Source organism: Periophthalmus magnuspinnatus, chromosome 24, assembly GCF_009829125.3.
Source record: "Periophthalmus magnuspinnatus isolate fPerMag1 chromosome 24, fPerMag1.2.pri, whole genome shotgun sequence".
NCBI classification, from domain to species: Eukaryota; Metazoa; Chordata; class Actinopteri; order Gobiiformes; family Gobiidae; genus Periophthalmus; species Periophthalmus magnuspinnatus.
This window is the reverse complement of record NC_047149.1, coordinates 23,147,421-23,167,884: the sequence shown is the minus strand read 5'-3', so window position 1 is coordinate 23,167,884 and position 20,464 is coordinate 23,147,421. Positions and strand designations below refer to the sequence as shown.

The following is a 20,464-nucleotide window of genomic DNA, read 5'->3' as shown; positions in this document are numbered from 1 at the left end:
CTGTGCAGTAAACTATTTGATGGCTTGGCAAATAGATATGTTTTACTTTTTCCATTTGAGTTTGACACACTATTTTATGAAAGCAGAAAATTTGTAAGAGGAAAAAATAAATAAAATGAAATAGAAACAGACAGAAGTGTGTATACTAGTAAAATTGAATGAAAGGGAAAGAAAAAAATAACAATAGTAATAATAAAATAAAATAAGATAATAATAATAATAATAATAATAATAATAATAATAATAATAATAATAATAATAATAATAATAAAAATAGTACTATTATGAAATAAGATTAAAAATAAAGCAAATTAAATACAGGGTTCTTTCTTTGTGTGTCATTGGTCACTATATTTGGTCATAACCCCTGTCAGAGGTAAACCTGTCATGATAATTAATATATATAGACTTATTGTTTAATATATGATCGAAAGAACAAGGCTTTTTTTGGGCTCATCTTTTCCTTTGTAGGGCTTTTTTCTCCTCATTTTCTTGTAGTCTTAAGCCTATATGACAACATTTGAGCTGTAGTTGGCTGAATAATTAACATGAATGACACATAGATGCTAGACTAAAGGATTTATTCTATATATTATTTTGCATGGTATAAGCAAAATCTTGTTATTCTAGTTAGATAAATGTCCAGTTTCAATGGCCACTTCTTTGCATATTTCTTTTATACTTTCTGTTCTGGTTCAAATAAGCATTTTCTTATTTTAAATATTCATGAATGATGATGAAATTATGATCAAATGGTCACTGCACTGTTAGTGAGCAAGTATGAACACACTTTTTCTACTTATTATTATGCAATTAGAATAGCCAAATGAAGCTTATTCTGATTTGTGTGATACATGAATACATTTTGTGTTTCTATTTTTATCCTTGCTCAGGTGATCCATGCTCGTCTGAAGGCCCGCAGTCAGCATGTTGTCCGCACACAGAGCCATGGCCGTGCGGCGTCTGTTCAAAGCCTCTGTCCTCACTTCCAGCTGTCCCTGCTCCCCGCTTCACACCAGCTTCAGATGTCCAGATCAATCCCAAATCCACCCGGAATGGGCCAGCCTGGCAAAGAAACAACTCAAAGGGAAAAATCCAGAAGATCTTATATGGCACACGCCTGAGGGACTAAATATCAAACCTGTGTACACTAAAGCAGACTCGGCTTCCAGCGCAGATGAACTCCCGGGAGTGTTTCCTTACACTAGAGGGCCCTATCCCACCATGTACACATACAGACCGTGGACCATCAGGCAGTACGCAGGCTTCAGCACAGTGGAGGAGAGCAACAAGTTTTATAAGGACAACATCAAAGGTAATCCGCAGTACTAGACAAATTAGTTCTATCATGGACCGTGTAATCCCTCATGCATCCAGGAGGGAGCCAAGGTAGAAATTAAAATAAAAAACAGTGTCCATACAATCACCTCTGAAACCCTTTCTACTTTAAAGTGTAGTTTGTAACGTTCTGGAGGCGGCACATCACCTGCATGATTCCATAGAAATAGAGAGTTAAAACCATACATTGGAACATTCTCCATAGAGATAGATAAGTTATAAACAATGAGGCCTGTCACAATAATCACTATATTGACTTATCGTTCAGTATATGAAGCTGGAACTATATTTTTCTGGCGTAATTATTCATTGTATGGACATTTCCTTTGCACTACTGGAAAATTGGTGGTTGATTTTGGCTGTACAATAAGATTTAAGACATAAAAGGTTGAATTAATAACTTTGACTCAGTGTTTCATTCTGCTTTTTTAATGCAGGCCATATTTTTTTTTAACAATATTGTAAATTTGGAATAGTTTTTGTGGTTTAAATCTGCTCTTGGGTTGTGTCAGTGGCACAAATTAGTTGCAATATTATCGTTTTTCGCTTATATTTACTTACAATAAATTTTACTCCAAAATTTGTTATTGTGACAGGGCTAGAAACAAGCAAGAGGAGGTACTTCTAAAGGACAAATACGAGTCGGTTTGTGGAGATGCACAGTAAGGATGCATATTTTTCCAAGTTTTTGAGCGCATTAAACAAAACCAAAATCGAATTATTATTATTTTTCATGAAAAAGTCACATACTGCGACGTAAAAAAAGGCTTAGTAACTTCTGATTTTGATACCACAATGATAATAAAATATACACATTGTTTTTTTGTCAATAGGATTTTGGATAGAATTGTAATTTCCTAATACAAAATAGTAGAACTTTCTTAAATTTTACAATACGGTCTATCAATAAAATAAACTGCAAGCAAGACCATTCTACAAATATTCAGGAAAGGTCCAACTTTGTCCCATTAATGTGATTTGTTTTTCCAGTGTTGATCCTTGTTTAAATCAATATTTATTTTGATAGTAGTTTTAGCATTGATTAGTGTTATTACTGACAGTTAAATTGTCAGTTTGCTCAGTGACGTCAGGGCAGAGTTATAGGTTATTCAGAGCACAGATTCAGTATATGTATGTATTTATGTATGGATGTGTTGTAAGCTTTTCTAATCCCTGTCTTTGATGTTGGCATTATGACAGAATACATATTTATTTATGTTGCCAAACACACAAAAAGGGGACATGTGTAAATATGAATATGCAAAACAAGAGCTTATTGTTATGTGTACACTCAGTTTGGGGTGGAGGTTTCAAAATAGACCGTTTGAATTATATTATACTTTATAGAAGCGCTTAACATGCCTTTCTTTTATTATACGTATGAGTGTACAGTGTCTCCCTTAGGTTTTTACAAGACTTGTGGCTCAGGCTATGCTTATTTGGAAAAAAAATAATACAATTTTTAGAGTTAATATGTTTATTGCCACTATTAATCAGTAATGGGCTGATTAAAGATTAAATAAAGTTACTTGTATATATTTATGATGACACAAGAAGTAAAAACTGTTGGTAGAGTGGTCAGATCCATTGACCCACAGGTTGGCGGTGCGACTCCAGCTCCCACAAATGAATGCTCCCGTTGTGTCCTTAGGCAAGACACTTAACCCACCTCACCCCAAGTGTCTGCGTACACTGGTGTGTGAATGTGTGAGTGAATGGGTGAGCGGTTTCTTGATGTAAAGTGGAAGGTGGAAAAGCGATATATACAAGTGTTACCATTTACCATTTGTATTATCAGTTTAGCTTCTGATTAGGTTTAAGGAACTGAAAAAATCTGCATCATAATATTAATTTTACCTGCCCCGTTGTATTAACCATTACACCTAAAGATATTTATGTTTAATATTGCACCAGTCAGATATACTATGGGTGAGGGAGGCATGGTTTAATACAGGTTTAATACAGGTTTAATACAGGTTTAATGCAAGTTTAATGCATGTTAAATGTTTAATAAAAGGTTTAAAGGTGCACTATGTAACTTTTACCACCACTAAGTCCATTATGACTTTGCCTGGGAATTACACGGTATGGCATATACATGTTTTTTAATACAGTTTTCCATTAAAAACATCTGCAGTGGATATATAATAATATATAATATACTGTGAAACATTCCAGGCAACAGAACAACATCTCCATAGAGAGGCAAAAAGGTACATAGTGCACCTTTTAAAAAAGTTTTTTAATTTTATTACACTTTCAAGATGTATATAATCAAAGGCTATGACAAAATCTGCATTTGTTGTTTCTTCACTGTAGAAAGCTTTTGTAGTTTCTGGGACATTTTCACCACTGGCCCTCAGAGGTGGATAGTACTCCATTATATTTACTCAGTTACAATTACTTTTTAAAGAAATTGTACTTTTCAGAGCACTTTTCTGGCAGCATGCTTTTACTCCTACTTGAGCAACATTTGTAATTAAAGAAACAGTCCTCTCACTTGAGTAAAACTTTTCGTTCCTCTTCCCTCTGTGCGTGAGTCCACAAGTGACAGTTTTATGCCGACAATATGAAATGATTTGAACAGTTGTGTTTCTAGCACCGCTCCCTCAGATATGATTTAGTTTTTCTCATTTTTGTGTTTATCCTTTGAAAATACCAGATTGTGCTGGGCCAGATTTATCTTTGTGCATTATTTAATATTTTGTCCTTCAAATTCCATTAACTTCAAATTATAAATCAGTTACTCTTTAAAGGGCCCACATTACTTCTGATCCGTGTTATAATGTTTCCTCATCACAAACAGACCTGAAGTTGTGTTTGTTTCATTCACACATGTTCAACACGCTAATCCCGCATATTTAGGCTGTTTAGTTCTTCCCTCAAATGGAAAACACTCTGTTCCACCTTGTGATGTCACGTGGTAATACAGGGAGTGCTCAGCCATGAATTTTCAGTTTTTCAGTTCAGAAAACACTTGAGAAACAAATTCTTTTCAAATTAACTTATAAAATGACAAAAACATCTTCAAACAAGTACTGCACTTTACAAAAAACTGCTGATGCTTTTGTCTGAAATTTTAATTAAAAAATTACGTACTTTATGAAATTATACTGCTGTTTGTCTTTTTTACATTTTTTATTCTGTGTACACTTGTGTATCAGAATAAAAGTATTTCACTTAGAAGGCCCATATTACACGATTCTCTGTTCTAATGTTATTTCCTCGTCACAAACGGATCTGGAGTTGTGTTTTTGTTTCATTCACACATGTTTAACCCACAGACTCTGCATATTTAGGCTGAGAAAACACTCTGTTCCACCTTGTGATGTCATCAAGTGGTAATACAGGAAGTGCTCCACTGTGTTTTTAAACTCCACACGCCTTCACTAGAATCATTTGGATAATTTCAGCTCTGGAATTGCTAATCTCTACTGAACTAAAGGTAAAACGTAGCTGTTAACTTGAAAACTACCACTTCATGACATCACAAGGTGGGACAGAGCATTTTGAGCTTTGGAGATGTACAGACTAACAAACTAGGGTTAAACAAACGTGTGAATGAAACAAAACACAACTCCAGGTCTGTTTTTGAGGAGGAAACCGCATTATAACATGACTTTAAGCTCACAAGAGTCAGTTTTGCGTAATATAGGACCTTCACGTTACTTTTACTTGACTGGAACTCAGGTAAGAGTAAAAAAAATAATAATTATGTCATTTCTTGGACTACTACTTTGTACTTCTCCTTCAGTAATATTATTTTGAAGTTACATTACTCTTACTTGTGTACAGTTGATTACTACTCTCCCCACCTCTGCCCCTACAGAGAAAGTCCCATTATCTTCTAAAAGTTCCCACAGTTTGTATTTCCAGAGAGAAAAGGTTCAGCCCAGATTATAATTTGTGTGTTTTATCTCTTTCACAGCTGGTCAGCAGGGTTTATCAGTGGCCTTCGACCTCCCGACACATCGCGGCTACGACTCGGACAACCCCAGAGTCCACGGTGACGTCGGCATGGCGGGCGTTGCCATAGATACAGTGGAGGACATGAAGATGCTGTTTGACGGCATTCCTCTCGAGAAAATGTCCGTTTCGATGACGATGAACGGAGCAGTGATCCCAGTCCTGGCCATGTTTATCGTGACGGGAGAGGAGCAGGGAGTGCCCAAGGCTAAGCTAACGGGCACCATCCAGAACGACATTTTAAAAGAGTTTATGGTCCGAAACACATACATTTTTCCACCAGAGCCCTCCATGCACGCCATAGCGGATATATTTGCCTATACATCGAAGGTAATGTGAACCAAGTGTGTGAAGGTTGTCTTAATTATAGTAGTTTTGACAACATTTCTAAAGTCATAAATGTTTTAAGTGGTAAATGGTGTCAAATGGTGTCCACTGAGCCACATGTGTCAAACTCAAGGCCCCCGTGCCAAATGTGGCCCTCCAAATCATTTTATGTGGCCCACGACAGGATAAATTAAAAGGTATGATGGACTTAAAATGTCATTTTTTACCAGGAGATACAATTACACAGACATATTTTTACATCTAGACAAATGTATATGCAATATTTGTAAATTGAATCCGTAATCAATACAGAAACGGTTGATTAACAAGTTAAAAAAGTAGTTAGATTAATTTTACATCTGGCCCTTTGAGAACAGTCATTTTGCTGATGTGGCCCTCAGTGAAAATGTGTTTGACGCCCCTGCACTGAGCTAAAGCAGGTAAACCAGTCTAAACCATTGACTGTATAAAGAAGTGGACTAAGAGAGTGACGTCTCCCTTAGCGTTCAGCTCCAGTAAAATTAAGATCATATTTTGACGTCTGGACATACTAGTGAAATAAAAATACCAGGATCATGTGGAGAGGGTTAATATTAACATTTTAAGACCAAAATGACGAGTCTGACAGCAGCAGTTACAGAAAGAGGCGACAGTTTTTCAGCGTAAAGTGAATTGGAGCTGGAACTACGCCAATGCTCACTTCCTATGTCCATTTATATATACAGTCTATACTTACATTTTTTAAGAAAGATATTTTGAAAATCCATAATAATGTGCTATAAAGAGTCTTTAAATGTGCTAGTTGAGGTTTATTCAACATTTAAAACAACTTCAGCTGACCAAAGTGCCTCACATAAAAGTCAACACAAAACAAATATAATTTACAGATAACACGATACATGGGAAAAGAACAATCAAACACCAAGATGTCCTGTCTAGCTAGTATTAAATGCCAGGGAGAAGAGGTGGGTTTTCAGTCTAGTCCTAAATTGTATTAAAGACTGAGAGGATCTGGCAGGCAGAGGGCGCTGTTCTGTAGTCCAGGTACTGCCTCTTGTCTTCATTGATTGATCAAGGTTTAAGCCAATGTTCAAGGGCTGGAAAATTACACAAACCTGCAGAAGTATCACTTTATATAGTCTTGTGTGGAAAGATTACATCAGAAGTTATGTCATGAGCTCTTTTTGTTGAATTTGCACATTTGTTTTGTTATAAACTATATACCTGATAACAAATGCAGTGTATATTCAAAACAAGACTTGCCATATTTGCACTTTTTAGCGTATTGGCTACCAGTCTTAAATCTCCAGCGCAGGCCGTTTTTTTGGGGTTTTTTTGGGGCCAAACAGACACCTAAAGAACCCATGTAAAGCTTTATTTGATGGGGACACTGCAAAAAACGTGACTCCACAGCTCACATATCCACTTTGTAATAAAACAGAGTTGTGGATGAGTTTGTAGTCAATTCAAATAATATAATTTGGGGAAAATAATCCAAATTAGCCATAAAAAAAAACAACCTATTGCTCGATCCACTTGCAATATTAACAATAATTTGATATATTGCCGCTGTGTCTTGACATAACTTTACAATCTAAAACCAAGTCATTTTCTCTACGTTCGATATTTTGTTGAGCAGTTCATGTTCCTGCTGTTCTGTTTTCTTTCAGGTGTACAGCAGGTGAATTAATTTCCTGTCTATTCCCACAGCACATGCCAAAGTTTAACTCCATTTCCATCAGCGGTTACCATCTCCAGGAGGCTGGGGCTGACGCGATCCTGGAAGTAGCCTACACCATCGCTAATGGTCTGGAATACTGCCGCACCGGGCTGAAAGCGGGCTTGACCATCGACGAATTCGCTCCCAGGTAAAATATATTTAACATGTCATATTAATGTTAATGCATGCTAATGTTAGCGATGTGCCAATGGGTTTTTGAGAGCGAGGAACGAGGTAATGGTGCACTTTGTAACTTTTCTAGTGGAGGATCTGTCGCCTTCTTTTCTCTGTGGATTAAGGAAACGTGGCAAATTTCTTCTGGTTGTTTATTTTCTGAACATAAGGGCTACTGTAAGTCGTAACCCATGTCAAAAACAAGAGTAAAACAACGGCGGTCTCCGAAACAAACCAGTAACTGAACAATACAACCTTTACATCAACGTGTCGTCATAGCAACCAAGTGTCACGAACAAAAGCAGTTACATCAATGGCAATAACAAATAAACAGAACAACAAAAGGTGTCGACTCTGCTCTAAACACAAATAAACAGGTCATTACAGTATTAAACGTATCTATTTATTTTGAAACAAGCAAGTAACGTTACAAGGCCAATTTACTGGTCAGATCTGTGGAGAGACGACCCACACTTACAGTAAAAATGGTGGTTTTGAGACCCTGTAATTGAATAACTAAAGATAGATTAGTTTGCCATATTGTGGAACATACAAGGTAAATCAATAACATCCCTGTGGGGAAAAGCAGGTTTAAAAGTTAATGGTGCATCTTAGACTGCTCCCCCCGCGACCCGGCCCCGGATAAGCGGAAGAAAATGGATGGATGAATGGATGGCGCATCTTTAGATAGATTTAAAAACAGTACCTACTTAATTCTTTCAGGTTTTAAAGGTTGAAATGTCCACTGTGAAATGATTCTGTAGTTTTAAAACAGAATAAATTGCTTTGGTCTTAAATAATATACATATTTTCAGCCCTTCCTTCTGATTATTACTATATACAATACTATACTTTAGTACATTTTGCAGAAACTCATGTACAGCAGGTGACCTTTAACCCCCACTTAACCCCTAACCCCTATGTTTTTGCGTGTATGTGTGTGTGAAAGTGTGTGTTATGGAGCTCAACAGTGACGGCATTCATTTTTCACATAGACTTTTGGGGGAAAAAAACATATATATTAAACGTCCAAAATCTTGCTTGGGTATAATCAAATATGTGGCAACTAATGACCACAAGATCTATAATTTTATTTAAAGTCTGTTTCTGAAACTTTATTAAACCGTTTTTGCAGAATCTTGCATTTTAAAGGGCCTTTTTGGACTTAAAACACTCGTGTTATGGTTGTTAGTTAGCACGTAGCTGGTTAGCGTGTAGCTGGTTAGCCTCTGCCACGCCTTTGAACTCTTAATATCTGAATTTTTGGAAAAATCGATGGGAAAAATGAATCGAAAACTGACCTCCTGAATCTGAGCAGGCTCTGGGTGTCTTGGAAAGCGCTACACAAATTAAAATGATCATTATTATAACTATTTTAAGTGTTTTTCCTGTGTCTAAAATAGCTTTCCTTAGGTCAGTTCAGGTGTACTCATTAGTTACCATCTCCTCCACTGCTCTGCCTCCCATCCCCCTCCACAGATGCTCCATGTCACTTCCTCCTGACATTCAGTTGCAGAGATAATAGACCTACATGGACCAGCAATCCCCAGACATCCCCTTAAGAGCTGCGCTTAATGACGGCAAAGATTCCACAAGAAACGATTTAGAGAGAAAGGTGGACCATGGGATGAGAGGAGGGGGCATTGGCGGCGGCGGTGGCTAAGCGCTAGCAGTGGAGCGGAGTTAGGCTTTGGGTTTATGTTTTGTGTGTTTCTACGTTTAATGGAAGATCCGTCAGCTTCTTTTCTCCCTTCTGTTGTAAGGAAACACCGCAAATTTCTTCTGGTTGTTTATTTTCTGTAGGTGTAACCATAGACTGTATAAAGAAGTGGATTAACTGAGTGTGACGTCATCTTTAGCGTTCAGCTCCAGTAGCGATAGCGTCGAATTTGGAGTCGAGTTCCATATTAGGAATTCTGACCGCGAGTATCATAGCAACCAAAGAGCCAATCCAGAGCATGACAGATTTTTTTTTTTTTAACCTTTATTTAACCAGGAAAGTCCCATTGAGATTACTTATCTCTTTTTCAAGGGAGTCCTGGCCAAGACAGCAGCAGCACAGTTACATCACACACACACATTTCAACACATCACAAAATGGATTCTTAATTACAATTACAAATTACTCAATTACACATCATAGACTTAATTTCCAAACCTTTCAACATAGATTTAAACTTAAAATTACAAGAACTGACTTCAATAGTTCAGAGTTTTTGTAAATTATTCCATGTTGAAGGTGCAGAATATTGAAATGCCACTTTACCAGTCTCTGTGCGGACACTTGGGACAGAAAGAAGCTGCAGTTTTGTGATGTCCATCTGTTTTATGTTGAATATACGTGCTTAGATATGGAGGGAGCAGACCCATAATCCCTTTATAAATGAACATGCACCAGTGACTCAGCCTGCGAGTGTACAGTGCTGCCCAACAACACGTGTGTACAGCTCACAGTGGTGTGTCTGAGGCTTACAGTTTGTGATAAATCGCAGAGAAACATGATGGTAAATGGAGTCCAGCAATTTTAGCGCTTGGGTTGGGGCATTCATATAAATAACATCTCCGTAATCTAATGATAAGGTAACGCCCCTTCCCGCCTGCCCGTCCTACTGGTTTAGCACGGAGTGAGCGCTTAGCAACACTGTCAATCAAACCTGTTGCTAATGCTAGTGGGAGTGACCTCGGGGAAAGAAGGCGCTTGATTAGTCTGTTATTAATGTTCATATCTTGATTTATGGACACAATAGCGAAATAAAAATACCACAGCAGTCTCAACTCGCTAGAGCCAGTCTTCAAAACAGGACTTTTACGTCAATTTGTCGGTATAGCAACCAAATGTCACATACAAAAGCAGTTAACAACAACACATAAACAGGAACAAGAACAACGAAAGGTGTCAACTATGAACTAAACAGTATAGTATTAAACATATCTGACTATTTTGTGGTTTGTTCATTTTTTTTTTTTTTACATTTGAAAGACACTTAATAAATATCTAAAAAATATATCAGTACCTGAGTGCAACTTTGAATGGACTCCACTGCTACTAATCTGACTTTTGTTGTGTTTTGCATTTCCAATTCATCATTTAAATTGACAACTAGGCAAGGCAAGTTTATTTGTATAGCACAAAGTAAGTCAAAGTACTTTACAGAATCAGAAAGACATTAATTAATTGCAATACAAACAAATCAAAACATAAATAATCATCGTAAAAATAACATTAAAAGAAAAGAGTGCAGAAGAAAATCCTTTCAGTCATATGCACAGATAAACAGAACCCGAGCCTGGATTTAAACATTGTCAAAGTAGAGGCCTGTCTCACATCTTCAGGAAGACTGTTCCAGGTTTTAGCTGCAGAAAACTGAAACATTGATTCCTCATGTTTAGTCCTGACTCTGGGCAGTGAGCAACACTAATGTTGAACCAGGACAGAAATCAATTGTCTGGGATAGATATTTGTTTTCACATGATTGTAGTCCAATTAATGCTTTTTTTAATATATAGGCAGTATAATTTTCTCGACAAATAACCTTAATTTTACAATAAACTATGTGGCATCAAGGGATCTTTCAGGAACTACACAAAATAAACCTTTATATTTCTGCTGAATTCATCACAAGTCATTTCATATTTTTGCCACTTTAATTATTTTGAATGTTTGGATTTTATTATTACCATTTATATTTTGGCTTGTTGTTATTATATTGTAAATTGTGAGCAAATCTGTCCAATTAATTTTCCAAGTGAATAAAACAAGTTTAAAAATCAGGTAAATCTCTGTACATGTGTTTTTTTTTATCCATTTTCTAAACACTTGTTGCTTTTCCAGGTTGTCCTTTTTCTGGGGCATCGGGATGAACTTTTACATGGAGATCGCTAAACTGAGAGCCGGACGCAGACTCTGGGCCACTCTCATCAAGGAGAACTTTCAACCTAAAAACGCCAAGTCCCTCCTCCTCCGCACGCACTGCCAGACATCGGGCTGGTCTCTCACTGAACAGGTGTGTAACAAGTAGACAGAAAAAAAGTTAAAAGTTAAAAAAAAAGTACAGTAAATGTGTAAATTAATAAAACAATGGAATAAACTCAGCGGTGTCGAGGCCAGAGAGCCTTTTCCGAGCTTCACTTACCTTTTGTCCTGTATTAAAGGTGTAACTTTTCTGGTGCTTGGTCTGCTGCCCCCTTGTCTCAATGGAGATGTTAATGCATTGCCTTAATGTTCCACCTTATGGCATTAATTTAAACTGTCCAGCATGCTTTTATTGCTCAAAATACCCTGAAAAACATGCACTTTAATGTCATTGTGTGAAAGTCTGTGCAAAGGCAAAGCAGGTTTATTTGTATTGCACAATTGGTACACAAAGTAATTCAAAGTGCTTTACAGAATAAGTACATTAAAATCACAATAAATACAGCTCAAAGCATAAAGAATCATCATAACTTTAACATTAAAAGAGATGAGGTCAGAATAAAAACATTTCAGTCATATGCACAGATAAACAGAACCGTTTGGAGCCTGGTTTTGTCATCGTAGAGTTTTGTCAAAGTAGAGGCCTGTTTCACATCTTCAGGGAGACTGTTCCAGGTTTTAACTGCATGAAACTGAAACTCTGATTCCCCATGTTTAGTCCTGACTCTGGGCACCAGCAGGAGGCCGGTCCCTGAGGTCCCCAGAGTGCGAGACAGTTCATAAAGCACTAACAAAGCAATAGCACCTTCACCAGGAAAGTTACACAGTGCAGTTTTAACAAAAGAAGTGCTATTGCTACAACAAGAGATGTGGGCAGCAGCCAGTGTTATATATGATGTTTATAGGGCCTATGTGTTGTTATAATATGTAGTTCCTAAAATGAAATCTTCTCCGCAAATCTTAAATCATGATCAACCCTGACCCGTTAGTGACAAGGTTAAGATATGACTGTGTTTATCCAAGAACCAGAAGTGGGGCCAAGTTGTTCTTTTGCAAGTCTCACATTAGTCTAAAGTCTTTGGCATCAAGTCTGAGTCAAGTCTCAAGTCAAAGACGGTGTCCCACAAGTCCAAGTCGAGTCCAAGTCGTCTGCTTCGAACTTAAAGTCATATCAAGTCTTTAAAAAAAAATACAAAATTGCACTACTAAAAATCATAAAAGACCTTAGAGCGAATTCTTACTGTCATAATACTGAAAATTAAGATTCAGTTTAAAAGTAGGCTTATATAAGTTGTTTTTCCATGTAGTCTGCACTGAAATGGAGCAAAGGAACATGGTCTATGTAGTTCCCTCTGTTTTTTTGCAGTTGCTCGAACAAAACACTACATTTAAGCGAGAGAGCTTGTAATCCAAATTTTTTGTGACAGTCTCCAGTATTATTTGACGATACGATATCACAGTATTTTAATTGTTTCATCTCTAGTAACAAATAGAGAAATAGGAAGTGACATGTTCCAGTTTATTAGTAAAATTAAGCATCAAAATTATCGACTGTACAGAGAAAACTTTTTTTTTCAAGCCACAGGGGTCAAGTCTATTTAGTCCATTTTTATCAATATTTAGTCAAGTCATCAAAGTAGTGACTCAAGTCTGACTCGAGTCCAAGTAAATTTCAAGTCAAACCTCTGCCAACGACACCAAAAGTTCTACACAAAACCCCATTATCACCAATTTGTCTGCCCCCATGTCAAACAGACCCTTTGGACTTTTCAAATGCGGCGTCATCTGAAACTCTTGAAGAACTGTCTTCTCTTTTCCCCTCTCTCTCTAAGGACCCTTATAACAACGTGATCCGCACCGTGATCGAAGCCATGGCCGCCGTCTTCGGGGGCACTCAGTCCCTCCACACCAACTCCTTTGACGAGGCTTTGGGATTACCGACAGTAAAGAGCGCCCGCATCGCCCGAAACACTCAGATCATTATCCAAGAGGAGTCTGGGATTCCTAAAGTGGCAGATCCCTGGGGCGGGTCGCACATGATGGAGGCTCTAACTAATGATGTCTACAACACTGCCCTCAAGGTACAATTATGGCGCTGGGCTATACTGGAGAGTGATGGGATCCTTGTTAATTTGTCAGGCTTTTCTCAAGATATCGTTGTGTAATTCTGCAGTATATTGATTTACAATACGATTATGGAGCTGTAAGAGGGAAATTCAGTTAACAAATTATTTAAAATCTGGCCGGTAGAAATGTTTTATTGAATAGTTTTAACGCACACTTACAGGCAAATTATCCATAGTACAGTACTCGTATTGGAGCTCAACGTATTGCAATTAGAGCAGGCAAGAAAGAAATACTGTATACAGATGATTTGAACATAGACTGTACATATATAAATGGACATAGCTAACCTGCTAGCCACCGGGTTCCAAATAAGAAGTGATCACAGCCGCGCTTCTGGCTCAAAGAAACTTGTTTATGCAGAACATTTGACATTTGCATCACTGTTTTGATGATTGAAACAGGTGCACTTCACATTAGCTTTGCACAGATAGTGGTTTAACAAAGACTTTTAGTATCACAGTCGTGTTTTAGTCGATACGTTGTGATCCTTCAGAGCTGTTAAACTGCACATATCACTGTGTAAATGTAAATGTGGAGCTCGTATAAGCTGTGGATGAATCATATTGATCAGTGGAACAGTCTGATGTGTTTTTCTGGTTAGTAAAAAAACAAAATCCACTTGGTTATGTTCATTTATCTTTAGTAAACAGAAGATAAATGCACCATTAATGTTTATTTTTTGTGAAACTGGAGCTGATCATTAAGGGTCACGAAAGGCTTTTTCACTGAATCATATTGAATCGATTTGAAATATATCGTATCATATTGTATCGAATCAAAAAAAGTACTGTATCGAGGTATGTATCATATCGGCAAAATCTTAAATGAGTGAGTGTGTCAAATCCCTAGTAATTTGACAGGGTTTTGTGAATTAAATACAGTCTGTAGTTGTATTTTAAAATCAATGCCAAATTAGGCGTAATATTTACAGTACTAGGAAAGACATCAATTTACAAAGCAATTATGGAACTGTTGCAAGGAAATACTGTAGGCTGATTTGAAATGTAAAAAGTTCTTGTTAATAAATCAGGGTTTTGTGGGAAAAAAAAAAAAAAAAAAAGATCCTAGACATCACAGGTAAATTTTATTAAAAGTACTATTATGGGAGATCATTAGTTTAATCAGATTTAGAATTTTACATGTTGAAAGTTTCGCTTTTAATTTTTTAGCTCTGGAAAAAAACATTTCATTCATTTAATTTATTTATTTAATTCGAGCGCACGTATCAAGCACACTCAAAGCACATCTCACAGCTCGAAAAGGAGTGGGAAGAAGAAAACTTATTAAATCCCACCCTTAACGTGTTTGAATCAGGCCTATTTTCATTCAGAATTTTAATAGTTTAATTTTTACGTTTACATGTTAAATGTGTTTCAAAATTCAAAATAAATAAAAATAAATCACCTTTTAAATATTCACCACATATATTTTCAAACCCTCAAATTCAACAGTGAAAATTCAGAGTGTAAAATCAATTGTGTGTGACTGAAGAGGACAGAGGAAGGCTGTTTCCTATTGGCTGTTCTCTTCTGTGGGCGGGGCTTCAGATCAAAGAGATGAGGTTTTGAGCCTAACCAGATCTTTGGAGCTTTGGATCTTTTCTGCGAAATTTTTCACAGTGAATTAAACACAGAGTTTTGACTGTTGAATTTGAGGGCCTGTGCAGAATATTTAAAAAGTGAATTATTTATTTTGTATTTTTAAACAGGTTGAAAATGTATTCCTAAAAAATCCTCAACTTCAATGAAGAATTTTTAAAAAAAATTAAAATTCAAGCATGTTTTTTCAGAATAAAAAATGTCACAGTTCAAATTTTAAAATAAAAATCTGATTAAATAAATTTTCTTCCATATTTTACGAAGGTCATCCATTTACAGGACCATTATTGAACTGCTTAAAATGCTACAAATACTTCTTTTTTGTTAGGTCTGGTATAAAATATTGGAAGTTAGTTTAAAATTAAGTTAAGATGTAACTTGTTTATTTATTTACACTGTTATTTACACTGTGCGGCAGTGTAAATATCACTAAATGTCATGTAAAATAAATGTAATGACTTTTTAACTTGTTAAATACGGTTTCTGTGATAAACTGACATTTTTAAAAGTGTGTATCAGGTCGCGACACACTCCACTCACAGAGACAGATTGTTTGAAATACGATCAGTCCTTGTTAATTTGTCAGGGTTTAGTTTTATAATTTAAAAAATCTAAAAATCACAGGAAAGTTTGTTGCTGTATTTATAAAACTTGGAGGTGGATTTACAATATTATTATGGAGCTGGAAGAAAGGAATACTGTAGTAAACGTATTTGAAATGCAGCAAATTTCTGTTAAATTAAATTATAAAAAGTAAAAATTGTCGTAAAATCTAGTAAACTTTAGTGACAGTAGCTCAAATGGTAGAGTGTTTGTCCACTGATCAGAAGGTTGGTGGTTCAAATCCCGCTCTTGACATGAATATTATTGGTAGAGAGGTCAAATCCACTGGCCCACAAATGAATGCTGTTGTTGTGTCCTTGGGCAAGACACTTAACCCACCTCGCCCCTAGTATCTGTGTACACTGGTGTATGAATGTGTGTGTAAATGGGTGAATGGTTCCTTGACGGGGTTTTGTGAATGAAAAAAATCAAATGTTTAGCTGTTTTTATTAAATCGTAGAAATCAAGAGCGACATCATCTGAGTATTTACTGTCCATCAATAGGAAATCCTTTTTAATTTGACAAGGCTTTGTGAATTATTGTAAGTATAAACCTTGGAAGTCAATAGCAAATTTGTTGTCGTGTTTGTAGTACTTAAACACACTTAAATAGTCACATTTTTATATAGAGCTTTTCCACCTTCGAGGCACACAAAGCGCTTTACATCAAGGAACTACTCACCTATTCACACACACATTCATACAACAGTGTACACAGACACTGGAGGTGAGGTGGGTTAAGTGTCTTGCCCAAGAATACAACAACAGTATTCATCTGTGGGAGCTGGAATCGCACCGCCAACCTGTGAGTCAGTCGATCTGCGCGCTCAACCAATGATGTTTATGTCGAGAGTGGTATAATTTCTAAATTTGAATACTCATGTCGTTACCTTTTAGTGTCTTTGCTTTTTAAACCTAGATTTGGTCACTCAAGGTTGCCGTACAACTGTGAAAAGGCGTACAATTACAGTTATCAGCTGAGGAAAATGTATATATGTACATTTATGATCCATCCATCCATTTTCTTACGCTTAATGGGGCCGGGTTGCGGGGGCAGCAGTCTAAGCCGGGACTCCCAAACTTCCCTCACCCCAGACACGTCCTCCAGCTCCTCCGGTGGGACCCCAAGGCGTTCCCAGGCCAGACCAGAGACATAGTCCATCCAGTGTGTCCTCAGTCTTCCCTGGGCAAAAAAGTTGCCATAGTGATTAACAAAACATAGCAAAAACATTCCTTGCTTAAATCTCCACTGCATCACTTTTTAGTCAAAATTTAGTTTTTCATTTTGGTCATATTCATTTATTTCACCCATATTGTCCAGCCCAAAGTTATTGCACAGAAACACATGCGTCCTTACTGGGCTTGCATCTGCACAAACCTTACTCTTACCTGGCCTTTTCCTGCTTGTCTCCATTGAAGTATTGTTCCTTTGGCTATAACTTTCCACAGTATGACATAAAACATATCTGTCCCCATGGAGATTGCCCAGAAGTATGTTTTTACTGTCTGTTGCCATGGAACTGTGCAGATGATGTGCTACTTTCTTTCTGTACCATAAACTTCATCACTTCTTCTGTCATCACTGTGTTCTTATGTTTAGATCTTCATTGTGTTTCATTGAACAAGGGATTGAAGGCCAGATACTTCAACAACTATTTCTGTGTTTTTATTTGGTAAACAATGAGAGATACTGATGTAACTTGGATTGAACTTCCAATGATAGTTCAGACTATATCTTAAGAGCGTTATGTTGTTTACTTAATAACTTTTCTTACGCTGGGTCATAGACTGTATAAAGAAGTGAACTAAATGACACAATACACACAATACACACAATAGAGAAATAAAAACAGCAGGATCATGTAGAGCGGGTTAATACGAACATTTTAAGACCAAAATGACGAGTCTGACAGGAGCAGTTACAGAGAGAGGAGTGACAGTTTTATAATGTAAAGTAAATTGGAGCCAGAGTCGATGGCTTCCTATTTGCAATACGCCGGATAGCACGTTAGCTATGTCCATTTATACATACAGTCTATTTGCTGGGTCTGCCGCCTGTGTGTTATTGCTTTGCCTAGAATGTTTCACAGCACAGCGATAAACATGTCTGTCTCCATGGAGAGAAGCTGGTAGTGGCACCAGGCCAAGTTACAGTTCAAATCTGTGGAGAAGCAGCACCACTCACATAAACACACTGGATGAATATGCTTAAAGGTCCTATATTACACAAAATTGACTCTTTTGAGCTTCTAGCCACGTTTTTAATGCTGTTACCTCCTCAAAAACATACCTCCAGGCAAACTGACAATCATCGAAATGTATCTAGTGAAGGCGCATGGAGTTTAAAAACACAGTGGAGCACTTCCTGTATTACCACATGACATCACAAGGTGGAACAGGTGAGCTTTGGAAATGTAGACAGACGAATAATAAAGGGTGAACAAAACAAAACACATCTCCAGGTTTGTTTTTGATGAGGAAACAACATAACATTGATCAGAAAATAGCATAATACAGTATATCTGCCCTTTTAATGCCATACTGTGGAACATGCGTGGCAAAGCTGTAACATTTCCATGGAGATACGCAAGTTGCTGACACATTTTGAATAGTAAATGGGACGTTCAGTGTCAAAATTGTATTGTATTGTGTATCAAATATGTCTTTTAAGTACGGCCTATATTAACATCACTGTATAAAGTCGTTTTCTCTGGACCTTTATGTGACTGGTATAAATTGCTTACTTTAAAGTTGCAGTTACAGCTGTGCAAAGATCGTATAAAACAGGAAGCTGCGACCGCTATGTTTCCCTGTGGACTGTTATTTTTGAGTCAAATGTGCCCACGGGGAGCTCTATAACGTACTTTAACCTTGCTTTTATCAAACCAGCAGACCGCAATATTTTTTTTATCCATTTTTGCTCCCAAAATATGGCTCAACGCACGCTGCTTGTTTTTATACTGAAACCCTATCGTGTGTCGTTTCACTTGCCTGTCAAAATTAATATTGCCTCTTTGAAATATTACTTTCCAAAGGACTTTTTGAGGACTCTTAAAAAAAAAAAAAAAAGCGTCTGTTTTGTAAAGGTCATAAAAATTGAGTTCTGACGCACGGATGTTTTTTGAAGTTTGAACAAAGCTGTGGAGATTAGAACTGTTGTTACAAAACGCATTGTTCAGAGGTGAATTTCATGTCTTTCAAGTCTTTGTCTTTATTTTATTTTCCAGTTCATTAAAGACATTGAGGACATGGGTGGTATGGCCAGAGCTGTGGCAGAGGGCATCCCCAAACTGCGCATTGAAGAGTGTGCCGCCCGCAGACAGGCACGCATAGACTCAGGTAAAACAAAGCACATTATTCAATATGTCTTGATCTGTTACTGTCAAATGAAAAAAGATACTAGCTCAGATTTACATAAAGGTCCTATATTGCACAAAACTGACTCTTGCGAGCTTTAAGACGTGTTATAATGTTATTACCTCCTCAAAAACAGACCTGGAGTTGTGTTTTGTTTCATTCACACATGTTTGAGTAACTATTATTACTCTCTCTTCATCTCCAAAGCTCTAAATGCTCTGTTCCACCTTGTGAGGTCATGTAGTGATAGTTAACAGTAGGTACTGCCTTTTACCTTTAGTTCAGTAGAGATTGGCAATTCTAGAGCTGAAATTATCCAGATGATTCGCTTCCTGTATCACCACAGGACATCGCCAAGTGGAACAAAGTGTTTGAGAGAAGAACTCAGACTAAATATGCAGGGTTTGTGTGTTAAACATGTGTGAATGAAACAAAACACAACTCCAGGTCTGTTTGTGATGAGGAAACATAAAACAGATCAGAAAATAGCATAAAATGGGCCCTGTACCTGATTTTTTTTTTCCACATATTTACCCCAGGACAGATGTTTTGTTTTGTGTTTTGTTTAGTTTAGTTTTGTGTTTTTTTATTTTAATTGATTTAAATTTATTTTAATTTAATAGATTTTAATTTATTTTATTTATTTTATTTTTTTTATTTTTTTATTCATTATTTATTCATTTTTTTAATACATTTATTTATTTATTCATTTATTATTCATTCATTTATTTTTTTTATTTTTATTTTTCATTTTATTTTACATTGATTGATTTATCTGAGTCAATGCATGTTAATGAACAGACATGATACAACATGACTGTAACACACCGGGTTATAGCCAAAGCTAATTTCCATCCATTGTCCCAAAAGCAGCACTTGAGGTCAAAACATGTCCGCTGTGTGTCATCTGCATCTAATTAGAAAGCATTTTATTGTCGGGAAGCGCGTTAGCATGTATTGTTAGCTTTACCATCAAGGCAAAACTCCACACTCCTCCCTGAGAGTTATGAAAAGCACTTGTAAACTCATCGTGGTGAGTAATTAGGATGTACATTATGCATAACGTAAATGAGGAATAACTTAAGACCACTGCAAAACCTTTAAAATTAACTAGTTTTGTTCATGTTTTTAAGACTATAAAAATCTGGTCCAGCGTCTTTAATATGGATGATTTTTTTTCGTTTGTTTAGAGAGTTTTAATAACTTATCTGTGTAATTTTATAAAAGCTAAGTTATCTACCAGCGATACAAGAAAATGACTTTTGAAATGAGAATATTGTGAAATCAGTGTGGGGAGTGTATGAATAATGGATGACTCTGGTGTCGAGCTTCGAGAGGCCT

General features: G+C 36.7%; 1 protein-coding gene across 1 annotated transcript in view; it reads left to right on the top strand.

The window, feature by feature from the left end:
• Window positions 1–20,464, top strand: part of mmut (methylmalonyl CoA mutase) — a 45,887-nt gene that overhangs the window by 1,066 nt on the left and 24,357 nt on the right. The window contains exons 2-7 of the mRNA XM_033990948.2: window positions 894–1,315; window positions 5,267–5,634; window positions 7,342–7,499; window positions 11,358–11,529; window positions 13,271–13,519; window positions 18,994–19,105. Of these exons, the coding sequence (XP_033846839.1) occupies window positions 928–1,315; window positions 5,267–5,634; window positions 7,342–7,499; window positions 11,358–11,529; window positions 13,271–13,519; window positions 18,994–19,105 (1,447 nt within the window). The 5' untranslated portion in view covers window positions 894–927. The remainder of the gene's footprint in view (window positions 1–893; window positions 1,316–5,266; window positions 5,635–7,341; window positions 7,500–11,357; window positions 11,530–13,270; window positions 13,520–18,993; window positions 19,106–20,464) is intronic.